At 39.0% G+C, this 15236-nt stretch overlaps 1 protein-coding gene across 1 annotated transcript in view; it reads right to left on the minus strand.

Annotated features, from left to right (window-relative positions):
- The window catches only part of rev3l (REV3 like, DNA directed polymerase zeta catalytic subunit), a 361606-nt gene that overhangs the window by 17347 nt on the left and 329023 nt on the right, over window positions 1-15236 (minus strand). The window contains exons 22-27 of the mRNA XM_039747940.1: window positions 14399-14540; window positions 13853-14097; window positions 11951-12059; window positions 10455-10661; window positions 8066-8175; window positions 7490-7604 (exon numbers count right to left, since the gene is read on the minus strand). Coding sequence (XP_039603874.1) covers window positions 7490-7604; window positions 8066-8175; window positions 10455-10661; window positions 11951-12059; window positions 13853-14097; window positions 14399-14540 — 928 coding nt within the window. The remainder of the gene's footprint in view (window positions 1-7489; window positions 7605-8065; window positions 8176-10454; window positions 10662-11950; window positions 12060-13852; window positions 14098-14398; window positions 14541-15236) is intronic.

Here is a 15236-nt window from a genome sequence, read left to right on the forward strand (position 1 = left end):
GGAAGCTCTTTTCTGAGTAAGAACAATTAGATGATCACAAAATTAAGCAATCCAATTCTTAATTTTATATTTAAACCAGCTGTCTCCCGTAGCTCTGCCCACGTAGTAGTGAAACAGGGCAAACTTTAAAAATCAATATATATATATATATATATATATATATATATATATATAAAAAAAGTAATTATGGCCAAGCGGAAGGTAGGTATGCTGCAACGTCAAACGTTGGCACTGTATCTGATCGTGTTCATCTCTGACGGGATAGCGTCCCCCGTGTGGGGAGAAAAGCACATGGTCATGATGTCTGTGGCAATCAGTAGCTACCCTCTAAAACACAAGTAGCTCTGATCTCTCTCTCTCAAAAATGTCCAACATTACTCCTTAACAATCTCTAGATGATAATGTCTGTTGAACAAACAGGTATCGCTAGCTAAGCAGAGGCAAGGTACATTCCAATACGTGGCGAGAGGTAGACCGACTCGAACGGAGGCTGGCACGAGAGTGAGAAGGGCCCCTCCCCCATCCCCTCTGACTGCAGCCGCTTGCTCAGGTTCGTGCAAATAAATCAGTGCCGCAAGCAAACTACGATACTTAGTGTGATCAGAGAAGTCACAAAATCAACCAGAATGTTCAAGCAAATTCTAAAAAAAAAAAAAAAACCCCCGAACTTAATCCATTAAGTAATCCACTTATGAGAAGCAGACAGACGTTGGATTTTATATATATATATATATATATATATATATATATATATATATTGTCACGCTTGGGTCACAGATTTGCACAGAGACACAGAAGGTCGTAGAAAAAGAAGGATTTTTATTCAGACACCGCAAACACATGAGCTTAAACGTGCTCCATGACAAGTCAGATATAACAGTTCCGCTAGGAGCAGAGAGAGAAAAGCAAACAATCAATTCCCAAACTGACAGGCGCTGCAAGGCTTATAAGTCGGGAGTACCGCTGAGGCTTGTATTACGCGTTATAGTGCAAGGATAAGGAGCAATGTGTAGTCAGTGTTTCAGGGTTTGTGGTTTTCCCAGGGCGTCTGTCTCTATTTGGGGTGCGATCAGCCCTCCAGCTCACACCCTCCCCCTCAGCTTTATTCACATTCCTGTGAATCAAGCGACTCTCTGTACTAGGTTCATTTAGTCGTGATAATACATCTGCGTTGACGTGTTCAGAACCTGGTCGGTGCTTTACTGTGAAACTGTAAGGTTGTAAACCCAGAAACCATCTCATTAGACGAGTTTGTATCTTTCTGTCGGTACAACCACTGGAGTGGAGCATGATCAGTTACCAAAGTGAAGTTTCGTCCCCACAAGTAATAGCAAGCGCTTCCACAGCCCACTAATTGCCAAGCATTCTTTCTCAATTGTAGAATAATTGCGTTCCCTAGGAAGTAATTTCCTACTCAAATATGTGATTGGATGTTCTTCTCCATCAAAAATTTGTGACAGTTCTACTCCCACACCAAATGCACTTGCGTCTGTTTGCAAGATAAAATCTTTTGTGAAATCCGGGTTCCTTAGAACCGGGTAAGAAGACAATGCTTTTTTTAAATCGTTGAAAGAACGTTCGCAATTTTCTGTCCACAGGATAGGTCGGTTTTTTCTGCCTCTAGTAAGTTCTGTAAGAGGAGCAGCTCTATGTGCAAAATTTGGAATGAATTTTCTGTAGTAACCAGCGAGTCCCAGAAAGCGCGTACTTGTTTCTGTGTCTCAGGTCTCGGGTAAACAAGCATTTCTTCTATTTTCCTTAATTGTGGCCTAAGTAAACCCTTGCCCATAGAATAGCCTAAGTAATGAGTCTCGGACATGCCTAGTTTACATTTCTTAGGGTTAGCAGTAAGGCCAGCCTGTCTCAAGCTTTCAAGAACGGCTTGAAGCCGCTCTAAGTGTGTTTTCCAATCATTGCTAAAAATCACGACATCGTCCAAGGTATGCCCCAGCATATTCAGAGTGAGGACGTAGGATCTGATCCATCATACGCTGAAAAGTTAGAGGTGCCCGTGAAGACCAAACGGAGTCTTGTAAATTCATAGAGTCCGTCAGGAGTCGCAAATGCCGTTTTCTCACAACTGCTAGCCTCTAAAGGCACCTGCCAATAGCCTTTGTGAGATCTAGCGTGGAGATATAGCTCGCCTGACCCAGTTTTTCCAACAGTTCATCGACACGGGCATGGGATAAGCATCAATTTAGAGACCTTATTCAAGCGTCTGAAATCGATACAGAACCGAACCGAACCGTCTTGCTTTGGGACTAATACGACTGGGCTGCACCAGTCACTTTTACTTTCACGAATTACACCCAGTGTCAGCATCTTTTTTACCTCTTCGCACAATATTTGCGCTTCCGGTATCCGAACGGCCGCATCTGTATGAACATCAGGTGCAGTGGTAATTTTATGTTTTGTAATGTTAGTCTTGCCTGGTAAATCTGAAAAGACATCAGTGTTCCGTTCTATCAAAGATAACAGTTCTGTCTTTTGCGTGTCAGTAAGATCGTTACCAATGGTAACATCGGACTGAGAAACAGCAGCCAAGGAAGTGTTAACCTCTTGTCGGTCGTGCCATTCCTTCAAGAGGTTAATGTGTAAAATCTGGAATGGTTTGCGCCGCCGGTATTCTAACCTTGTAATTTACTGGACTCATACGCTCCTCAATAATGGCGGGCCCTGCCATTTAGCTAAGAATTTGTGTGGATCCGAGGGAACCAGTACCAAAACACGATCGCCAGGTTTGAACTCACGGAGCTTGCTGCGCCTATCGTAAAGACGCTTCTGAGTTTCCTGTTCTCGTTGTTGGTGTTCCACAGCAATAGAGGAAAGCATAGAAATTCTGTCTTGCAACGAAATTAGTCGATCTGCAAAGCTTGGACCTTAGCTGCTCTCTCGTTTCCTATCCATTCCTCACGCACCACATCCAGGATGCCTGCGCGCCTGCCGAATAACAACTCGAAGGGACTCAAGCCAGTGGACGCCTGTGGTGATTCTCGCACAGCGCACAAAACAAACGGTAGGACAGTGTTCCATGTTGTGGGATCATTATGAGCAACTCGCCTGATCATCTGTTTCAATGTTTTGTTAAATCGCCCGGTTAAACCATTCGTTTGAGGATGGTAAACAGTAGTACTCAATTTCTTAATAGCAAAGCTGTCACACAATTGTTTCATCACGCGAGAAGTGAAAGGTGTGCCCTGATCAGTTAAGATTTCTCTAGGGATACCAATACGAGTAAAAGTTTCACATAGTGCTTTGGCTACAGCCGAAGAGTTGGCCTTTTCAGCGATCATTTCTGGATATCGTCGCATAATCAACCAACACCAGCAAATATTGGTACCCATCCTTAGTCTTAGGTAATGGTCCCACAATATCTAATCCCACACGCTGAAAGGGAACTTCCAATATGGGCATAGGACAAAGGGGAGCCCGAGGAGGCTTATAAGCAGAGACGATCTGGCAGTCTGGACATGAAGTACAAAATCGTTCAACATCTTTTCCCATATTAAGCCAATAAAATCGTTTTGATAACCGGTCTCTAGTTTTGTCGGCACCGAGGTGCCACCCCCAGATGTGTGAATGTGCCAGATGCAAAACAGTTTCCCTATGTGCTTCAGGTACCACCAGTTGTTCAATAAATTCCCCTCAAATGATCTGAGATCACTCTGAAAAGGCAACCGTCCTTTTCTATAAAGTGTGGGGTTTTCACACCCCGAATTACGCTCTTGGTAATAAGAGTCATTAGCAGGGCGAGCCTGTTTAAATGCATATTCTAATGAGCTATCAGTATGCTGCAAACGCACAAAATCTGATTGTTCGTTAACACTCGGTTTGTGTTCGAGGCGTTTGCAATCTGGGAAGATGTAGAAGGAGCAGCCCATTCTGGAAGATTGTCGGGGGTGACCTCCTCCGTCTCGCTGGAGAGATCGGGTTCAATATCTAAGTTGGGCTCTAGATTTTCCCGCCGCTACCAGTTCTTCGTCTTGGATTTCTTCTTCTTCTCCCCCACCAAGTTCATTAGTGGACTGGACTACTGGTCCCTTACATTTATTAATCAGTTTCGAAAAAGGGCATTTCTCCGTCCTATGAGTAATGGCCAAGGGCACGAGTCAAACGGCAGACCAAACCTTAAAGTGGCCCCTATAAGTTAAAGGAAGAAGTAAAGTCTGATAATCTTTAACATCACCATGTACACAGCGTATTTTTACAGTCTCACAGTCTCTAAGGCATTGTTCATTAAGACAGTCTCGTCTCACAATACAAAGGTCACTTCCCGAATCTAACAATGCTGAGATTTCTCTGTGTCCCAATTTCACCGGGATCAACAAGCCATCTTTTCCATCCGGATATGTAATAGTTGAGCAACAAATCTCGCCAGTCCAATCCCATTGAATGAGCTGGAGACAAGCGACAATCTCTTGCCAAATGGCCGAGCTGATCACATCGGAAACATCTACGGTCGGCTCCGTTCCGAAATATCCTCTGACGTCCACGTCGGCGTGCTCTGTAGCCTCCACGGTCTTGTCGACCGCTGTTGCCGCTGTCTCCCCAGAAACAGGCGTCCCATCTACGACTGGATTTCCGGGTCCTACCTGACCCCATTAGATTTTCAGGTCCTGCAGCTTGTCGATCGAGCGGCGAGAATGTCCTGGGCGTTCGTTCACAGGTTGCGAAGCAGCACGAAATCCACCGCTCTTTCTCCAAGTGGACTGTGAACCCTCTAATCGCCTGGACATAATCGTTAATGATTTAATATCATGGCGTAGAAATTCATCTCGAAGAACTTCAGGTATGCCGCCAGTAATATATTCCGACAACTGTTTCCATTACGTCTCCTTCAAACCAACAGTGCACTTTATGTATCAAATCTTGAATTTGCGCGGATTGGGTCATCCATGTTTAGTTTCCAGTCTTTAAGTGCAAATGTTTTAGACTTCTGAAATAAGTCTTGGCATCCATCTGTGCAACCACTCCTGGTACCACTTGTCACGCTTGGGTCACAGATTTGCACAGAGACACAGAAGGTCGTAGAAAAAGAAGGATTTTTATTCAGACACCGCAAACACATGAGCTTAAACGTGCTCCATGACAAGTCAGATATAACAGTTCCGCTAGGAGCAGAGAGAGATAAAAGCAAACAATCAATTCCCAAACTGACAGGCGCTGCAAGGCTTATAAGTCGGAGTACCGCGAGGCTTGTATTACGCGTTATAGTGCAAGGATAAGGAGCAATGTGTAGTCAGTGTTTCAGGGTTTGTGGTTTTCCCAGGGCGTCTGTCTCTATTTGGGGTGCGATCAGCCCTCCAGCTCACATATATATATATATATATATATATATATATATATATATATATATATATATATATATATATATATTGCTCAAAAAATTAAAGGAACACTTTTTAATCAGGTATAGCATAAAGTCAATGAAACTTATGGGATATTAATCTGGTCAGTTAAGTAGCAGAGGGTTGTTAATCAGTTTCAGCTGCTGTGGTGTTAATGAAATTAACAACAGATGCACTAGAGGGCAACAATGAGATGACCCCCAAAACAGGAATAGTTTAACAGGTGGAGGCCACTGACATTTTCCCCTCCTCATCTTTTCTGACTGTTTCTTCACTAGTTTTGCATTTGGCTACAGTCAGTGTCACTACTGGTAGCATGAGGCGATACCTGGACCCTACAGAGGTTGCACAGGTAGTCCAACTTCTCCAGGATGGCACATCAATGCGTGTAATTGCCAGAAGGTTTGCTGTGTCTCCTGCACAGTCTCAAGGGCATGGAGGAGATTCTAGGAGACAAGCAGTTACTCTAGGAGAGCTGGAGAGGGCCATAGAAGGTCCATAACCCATCAGCAGGACCAGTATCTGCTCCTTTGGGCAGGAGGAACAGAATGAGCACTGCCAGAGCCCTACAAAATGACCTCCAGCAGGCCACTGGTGTGAATGTCTCTGACCAAACAACCAGAAAGACTTCATGAGGGTGACCCAAGGGCCCATGTCCTCTAATGGGCCCTGAGCTCACTGCCCAGCAGCATGCAGCTCGATTGGCATTCACCATAGAATACCAGAATTGGCAGATGCACCACTGGTGCCCTGTGTTTTTTACAGATGAGAGCAGGTTCACCCTGAGCACGTGACAGAAGTGAAAAGGTCTGGAGAAGCCATGGAGAACATTATGCTGCCTGTAACATCATTCAGCATGTCTGGGAAGGCATATCCATGGAGGGTCACACAGACCGCTACAGGCTTGAAAAAGGCACCTTGGCTGCCATTAGGTATCAGGATGAAATCCTTGGACCCATTGTCAGACCCTATGCTGGTACAGTGGCTCCTGGTGCGACAATTCCTGGCCTCATGTGGTGAGAGTATGCAGGCAGTTCCTGGAGGATGAAGGAATTGATACCATTGACTGGCCACCACACTTTCCTGACCTAAATCCAATAGAACACCTCTGGGACATTATGTTTTGGTCCATCCAATGCCACCAGGTTGCACCTCAGACTGTCCAGGAGGCTCAGTGATGCCCTGGTCCAGATCTGGGAGGAGATCCCCCACAACACCATCTGTCATCTCATTAGAAGCATGCACCGATGTTGTCAGGCATGTATACAAGAACACAGGGGCCATACAAAGTGCTGCGTACAATTTTGAGTTGCTGCAATTAAATTTTGGCAAAATGGACTAGCCTGCCACATAAGTTTTTCACTCTGATTTTTGGGGCATCTTTGAATTCAGGGCTCTGTAGGTTGATCATTTTCATTTCCATCAAACGATGTGGCATCCTTTCGTTCCTAACACATTACCCAGTCTATATCAGTATAGACATCCAGAAGGATTTCTTTTTCCCATTGAGATCTGATGTGTTTTCAAAGTGTTTCTTTAATTTTTTTGAGCAGTTTATATATACAGGTAAATGTATATATACACACATACTTTATATTACTATTTTTCTATCACAGTGCTGCTCAACAGTATGTGCCTAACATTTATAGATGAATTTTGTCTTGATTCGTAAAATGTCAGAACATAGTCAATCTACTATCTTATAAGCACAAACTCACCTCTTCTGTAAGGGTATATTGGGGAATCTTACACTCATTACATTAAGCCACCAAATATCCTACAGAAGGACATTTTGAGCGATACAGTATTCGTGTGTTTGGTCTTTTCATCACAGTGTGATGAGATCCAGAATTATCTGCAATGACTTTTTTGATATTTCCAAACACCCATTCATGGAAATGATAATGCGTCTTTAATATGTAGAAGGAAACTGGAATTCTCAATTTAAACCCAATAAAAACAAGGGAAATTATACACTGGGCAACTGGGTGAACAGGATGACTTCTGCACTTCTAGGCCATTATGACAGCATCACATTAAGCTGAAAAACTTAACTTTTTTCAAAGTAAAGCTTGCCTTTTTTGACTCTGTTCCTAAACGAGTGACTAAAAACACTAACAATACTGCTTCACTCATCTTACCTTTTCAAATTTTAATTTGACTGGTTTGGGGTTTCTAGATGTTACAGCTTCTGCAATCTCTTGCCCAATTTTAAAAGCCTGCTCTTTGGTGGCACCCTTTAATAACACAAACATGCTGCGGAAAAAGAAAGAAAATGTTGTGATTCTTCTATTAATGGACAACACTAAGTAGCTATAAAAATAATAAGTAAATAAATACAAATATTAATAAATACTATTCTGGCAATTACATGCTTTCCAGTCAGTGGTGTTCAGTTTTCATACCCACCCTGAATACAGGCTACTGTACATCAAGTACTTGTGTTTGTCCCTGCCTGAACAGTTCTGCTGTAAATGCCTTAAAATTGTCCTTTGCAGTCTCATAAAATCTGTTAAATATATTAACCTTTTGGTGTATGAAACGTCAACTTAGCTGTTCAAAATAGACTGACAAGAAGGCAATACTCATTACATTTAGATGAAGTCATAATCATAAAACCACTACATGACAGCAGAGGTAGTTCTTAACAGATGCTCCTTATCAATAAGATCTTGTAATAAAATAAACTAAAAAAACAACAACATCTCAATGCCTACCTGTCTGTGTCCCCATACACAACATGAGCACCCCACTTCTTTGTTTCATTGACCAGCTTGATTGCCTGCTCAAGTGTCTCTCTGGCTTTGTTAACAATGCTGTCACCAACCTAAACATGAACAGAAAACAAACAATTGGAATAGGGATGAAACAAAGACTTTGCATTTTTTAAGCATGAGTGAACTAATAATTTTTGTAAATATTTTTTTTTTGGATGATCTGGTTCCACATGTTCAACTGCTATTATCTCTGTAACTGCTTCCTACACCAAATATTGAAATCTACTTTATTACACAAATTAAATAGTTTCCATTACTGCTTGAAACTTTATTGATAAATATTTTTAAACCTTGTCTTAATAATATTTTCTTCAACATAACCAACCCAGTATTCCTAAGTTAAAATAAACTTTTATAAATAAACAAAATCCAAAGTGAATTATATTGGTTCAGCATGCATCAGTGTTTCTGCTGCAGATCACTATAACATTGAATACTGGTGAACCCATTTTTCACTTGGTTACAAATGCTGGTCAGAGAGATTCTGCCTGCTGGCTTTCTTGTATCATACAGCACCTTAACCTTTTCATTGGCTCTACAATATGCACATTACTAAAAAGAAAAAATGACAGTGGACCCAAAGGTTAAATATTGATTTTGGTATCCTGTAATGGCACTGCATAACTAAATTTATCAAAGTTAAAAGAACCACGACATACACTTAGTTTGAGGTTAAATAAAAAGGGAAAGACCATTTGGAAATGATGCAAAAACCTCAGCAGGTAGAAGCTGGTGCAATACAATAGGTTAACAATGGCTTTTGGGTAGTTCAAACATGCACAGTACAGCGCAGTGCTCTGCAATTAGTCTAGTTGAAGCCAAGGTCAAATGAACATAGACTTTCAGCTGTGGGGATGCACCATTGTTAAACAACATGTTGTAGTGAGATTTCTTTGAGAAGAAGAAAAGAAACAAGCTGAAATTCACGGCAGGATGTTGGCTTGTACAGATCAGTAAACTGTTTATGTACCCATCATGTGTAAACTTACAGTACCCAAATCATCAGGCACTATGGCATGTGCAGATCCATAGCTGATATCCAAATGTACAGCAACAGCAAACAATGTAATCCATTGTTCTTCTCTGATGAAGGCATTTGCCATGTTGATGTGGGCTTGTGCATGCAATGCTGATGGTTGACCAAATCAAGCTTCATTTATTACACTTGTTCTTCCACCCATTCATATACTTTTCATTGAGCCAAACTGATTTCTCATTAATACGGAGCCAACATTCTTTGGCGAATTTCAGCAGATTTCACTCCCTTTATTCAAAGAAATTTATGGCGTGTTGCTCAGTCCTGCAGTGGACCGTACATGTTCAACTAGACTAGTGGCAGAGCGTTGCGCCGTGCATGTTTGAACTACCCATAAGCCATTGAGAAGCTGTTGTATTATGCCAGCTTCTATCCATTGTGGTTACCATGTAATTTTCAAATTGTCTTTACTTTTTGATTTACCCTTGTATATTGTATTAATATAATGATTATTCTTGTCATTACCCTTCTGCGATATTTATTCCCCATCATTTTCAAAAATGTTTTAAAAAAGCTAATGTATAGTTGTAATTATTATCTGATTATTACAGTTTTTTGGAGGAATTAATACGAGTGTACTATAGACCATGTAACTACTCAGAGGCAGAGAGTCAGAGAACAACAACATGCTCTATTCAGGATGGAAATGTCAGTGCTTTGATTCTGATTGATGAACTTTAAATGTTTCAAGAGATTCTGCTATTTGAATGTTTAACTTTAAAAGGGACCGTGTAAATAAGTAACAGCATCTGCAGATCAGAGGGACACTGACAACTAAGTGTACATTTCATTTTAGAGTTTAACCTTGCAGACAGAAGTTAATCCATTAAGCTAAAATTCATGAAACCACCTAGAAGAAACCATTTTCTGTATTAACACAGATGCCTTTAATATGTGGGGAGAGGTTTTAATATAAAGCAATTCTGATTAAAGTTTAAGTGTTCAGCAACTGCTGATCTATGCTTGTAGTCAGTCTACTGCAATGAAATTAAAAATCAAATCAGTTTGTAAAAAGAATTTTCAATCTTCCTGCTGGAGTTTTTACTGTATATTCTTAATGCTGTGATCATGTGGTCATTTGACGTTTGTAAACCATTGGTTCCCACACTGATTAAAAGACACTATTAAACATTAAATACAGTCTGATTTCAGAGATTAAAGAATAAGTAAACACATTAATGTAACATTGAAAAGGGAACATAATGGTCATATATATTATTTAACACAATGATATATTCCAACAAGATATTTATGAAGAAATTATATTTATTTGGATAAATATGTAATACATGCCTCGGAACATGGCATCCTTCCTGAGAAGTTAGCAGCAGTATATCCATAAGTTACATTGGAAATGAGTTTAAGACCAAGCTGTCGAGCATCCAACATCCGAGTAATGGCTTTGTCATTCTTATATGCCTTCATTGACTGTTTTACCATGATTCTTGTGTTGAGAATGTCTTCTAGCATGCTGGGCATTACTCCCTTCCTAACAGATGCCTTAAAATAAAAAGCAAGTGGCCATTAAGTTTACAGAGCATAACACTTTTCTACTACATAGATGTTAAAGCAACAAATTATATTTAAACATGCCTGAACACTAAAAAAGCTTGCCATTCACAACATCAAGGCCGTTAAAAAAATCATTCATACATTTGCTTTATATGCACATTAATTTCTGAGGCATTAAGAATAAAAGCATTTGAAAGCAGCAATGGGTACTCCTGAATGAGATGCCAGTCTATAATTAGAACACAAAAACATTTATGAGGCCAAATTCAAATACCAGCTGACATCCATCCACCCATCCATTACCCAACCCGCTATATCCTACCTACAGGGTCATGGGGGTCTGCTGGAGCCAATCCCAGCTAACACAGGGAAGGAAACAAACCCCGGGCAGGGCGCCAGCCCACCGCAGACCAGCTGACATTCAGGAACGTTTTCGTACATCAATAAAATTTGATCACTTATGAAACTCTGAATAGTCACACAGGCTCCATTTTTGTCACAATCTTCATTTATGGTGACTATTGTCCCAAACAGGGTTTGTGCATTTTATTATCTCGTAATTTCATTGTATATCCTGGGGATCGATTTGTCCTTAACTCAATTTCTTCTTTTTGTAAAAACTTCATTGATTTGTATGGATTGCAATAAAATTAATAAATATATATTAAAAAAAATTTCATTGTATATCCTGTTTCTTTTTGTATTTTACTCATTGTCTTTATTAAGCTGTTTACAAACAAAAGAAGCTTTCTATAATGGCATCAATGCGCATGTGAATCACAGAGATAACCTGTTTTTTTCTATCACTATTGTTTTAGGTTTGCCCAGGCAATGGATAGTAAAGAGGCTTCAAACATAACTATGCACTTCTGACACTTTAGATGTCTTTTGTTCTTGGCATGTTGTTACCACAACCATGGCTGAAGCATGAAAGGGTCTGCTTTTATACTAATTTCTTACTAATGAAGTGCACTTGGACAGCAGCACCTTTTCATAGATACCTTTACGTCTAATATGGATTTAGTAAGGATATACTTACTTTTCACACATGGCTTCTGTATTTTGTCTTTTTTTTCAGGTGAATAATAATACACTACAATCTCTCACCAGAGGTCAGATTTATTTAGTTTTATGATCCAGTAAGTACAAACTGATTGTTATGTCATTTAACATCACATGACTCAAGGAGGATGAACCTACTTTTTCATAGTACTTTTATACTGTCTACTTATAACTGTAATTATTTTACTTATTATTAAAAATAAAATTTGTAATACCTTAACAAAGGCAACACCATTTGGAGACACCGTGATGTCATTCCTAAGCAAGTACAGCAAGTCTGGAGGAACCCTCAGAGATGCACAGCCAAACTTGAATTCATCGTGACTGAAGTACAGAAAAGAAAAAAAAAAAAGAAATTTTAAAATAAACAGTTTAAAGTTATAGGAAGATTAAATAAAAGGTAAACAGTACTTTGTGCAGAGAAGTGTAGCAGCTGTTTAGATCATGACGATGCTGCAACTGGGACTTTCACCTAAATTTACTGGACGAAATATGCCAATGATTTCAACTTTAAAGCAATGTTAGATTGTAAAAAGTATGACAGTATCTTCAAACATTTTTCAAGCGTGTGCATTTCTGGTCTTTTTCTGGCAAAACAGCATGTCTTACAGCTTTAATTCCAGTTCAGCTCTTTTAGAGCAAGTAAATTAAAAACAACAACTGCATTACCTTCTAGGAAAGCCAAACCAAACCTACGTGACCTAAATAACCTGCATATTCTTGTCTGAACTTAATTTTGCCAAGTTCAAAAATGAAACTGCAAGCTGCATGTTTTTATACAAAATGGTTCCTTTGAAGTAACTTTCATAGAATTCCATCAACACAAATATATTTAGGTAAACAGAAAAAGAAAATGTTGAAATAGTAAAACATAATTAAAAAAAAAAAGCTCAGAAATTTGTAAACTACTTAATTCCACAACTTGTCAGCTCCAACATCAGATATTAATATAACTAAATGCATCTCTGAATAGGAATGTTTGTGTACTGTGCTATTCTACAATTAAATCCAGATCAAGTGTGCAGTTTCTAAATCTTCTGTTTGTTGTGTTAGTTCTGCAGTTTAAAGTTAATGTTGCCTCTTATGTGTTTGTCTACTTCAGACAGAACTTAAGAATAAGTACTTTATGCATCAGAGAGGAGCTAAAAAAGCAGGCAATGTGATCCTATAATTCATATTATTAAAACTCTTCACAAATCCACGCTTCTACTTTAGGATTTATTCAACTTTTTACACTAGAATGTACGTTCTAACTACCAAATACTAGCTGCTGATTGCTGACAAATAAAATAAACAAATAAGAGCAGGCAGAAAATAAATGGCACTGTGCATAATTCATTGAGGTCATTTACCAATTATAAATGGTATAAACATTCAAGGCTAGATGTTACATTTCTTGCATTGATATGATTTCATTTTGTAAGGGAAGCAACCCTGTGGACCACATTATTATTTTATGACACAGGTTAGCTTGCATTTTATTCATTTATAAATAAAATTATAATTATTTGTGGAAATTTTATTTTATATTAATTAGTGACTAAACACTATGTTACATTGGCAGTATGTGTTAATATTGCTACATGATTTAAGAAAAGGAACTAATTAATTTACCGAGGACATGTTTATGTTAGGATAAAGAATCTTATAACTGTACACATATATAGCAGACTACTTTGCCTTTCCATCCTAGTAAGGTCCATTGTCTGAATAACAACCAATTTTGTATTACATATCCAGAAAGTTCTTTCAATTAAGTGGACCATAAAATACAAATTTAAAGAAAGACAACTTCCAAATTAAAATAGAGCAGAGTACTGTAGACACGGAGATCTTTAAGAGGCCACATGAGGGAAAAGAAGAGCTGCAAGTACACTAAAAGACATGTACCATCACACAGAGTGAATGCACCTTCTAAGACTTCATAACTTTGTACTCTACAAAATCTTTACTTTCTGTCGTGGTATTCATGACCAGTACTTAGTAAGTTCCAATCACACCTAAATGGAAAAAAATGACTTAGTTTAAAACGGTTTCCATGCCAACTTTTACTACTAATGGTTAACTCAAAGAATGTGTCCAACATGAATTAAGGACAGTGGCAGAAAACCACTTACCTTCCAAGATTCTCTACATGACCCAAGCAAGTGGTATAGCAGTAGTTGTAGGCTATGACAATAGAGGGATACAAGGACTGGAAATCTAGGACAATGACAGAATTACTGTAGAAACGAGACTCTGGCTCCATTACAAGAGGTATACACTGTGGAGCTCTCATTTGTGCTCGTTGCTGTCTGCTTGGGGTAAGAGCAATGTAGTTCATTGGCTTTGCAAGTCGCAGCATCATTGACTCCACACGGTACTACAAATTAAGAAAAAGTATATTAAATAAAACAAATACCACAAATACACATACCATACAGCTTCAGAGACAAACTGTAGCTTCATTCTTTATAGTGTAAAACAAAAGACCCAATGAAAAGCATAATATGATCAGCATTTACAGTGGTTCATGTAAAAAAAGTTGTTTTAAAAGGTTTAAGGACAAATTGAGATACATTAAATTACCTACTACATTGCAAAACTGAGACTTAGGAACATACAATTAGAAATGAATTGGAAAAGCTAACAACAGAACAATCAAGAAAAGCAGCAGAGCTCACCTGTGAACCTCTTGTCAATACATGATAAAACTGAATGCCAAAGAGCCTGGCTAGCTCACTTGTCCTCCCAATTAAGTCGTGTTGTTCCAAAAGCTGCAAGGTGCACTGGACACGGCTAATGTAGTGGTCTACCATTCTCCATCTGAAACAAAAGGCCTTGGTAATAGTGCAGAGACACACTTGGATGATTAGGGAAGTAGGGAACATTTTTGTTTAAATCATTTCGGACAGTTTAAACATTCTATAGTATAACAACACAGAAATCATGAGACAACATAACTATAGGTACAGGGCATCAATAAAGAAAAACTTAGCCAAGGTGCAACACCACTTCACACTCATTTTATAATGTTACAAGACAATAACAATCAACATAAGAAATATTATGCATGACTTGTAGAATTCAGTTTTTATTCTAAAAATTAACATGTTATTCAGAATCTCTGTATAGAAGGATTTAGAAAAAAAAACTTGGAAAAACACTCAGGGACAGCAGGCATCAAAGAACAAACTTCGTAATATGAGCACTGAAAATAAAGGTTTGTATCAGTCTCTTTTTGCTTTTTTTATTTCACTGTGGTGTTGTATTTGCTATTAGTTACTCAATGTGAATGCAATTGTATCCATCTACCCACTTTTATTACTTAATTTTGGAGTTGTGTGGAGCTGGAGCCTATTCCAGTTGCATTCATTATTAACTGGCTGTGTAATAGAAAACTAAGGCAGCAACAGAAAGCCCAATATGGATACTATACAAACTCCCCAGCATTCAAATGCAGTCTCTTAGAACTATGACTCCGTGGCTTCACGCTCCACTCTATTTAAACCTTCTGCGATC

Source organism: Polypterus senegalus, chromosome 3 (genome assembly GCF_016835505.1).
Source record: "Polypterus senegalus isolate Bchr_013 chromosome 3, ASM1683550v1, whole genome shotgun sequence".
NCBI classification, from domain to species: domain Eukaryota; kingdom Metazoa; phylum Chordata; class Cladistia; order Polypteriformes; family Polypteridae; genus Polypterus; species Polypterus senegalus.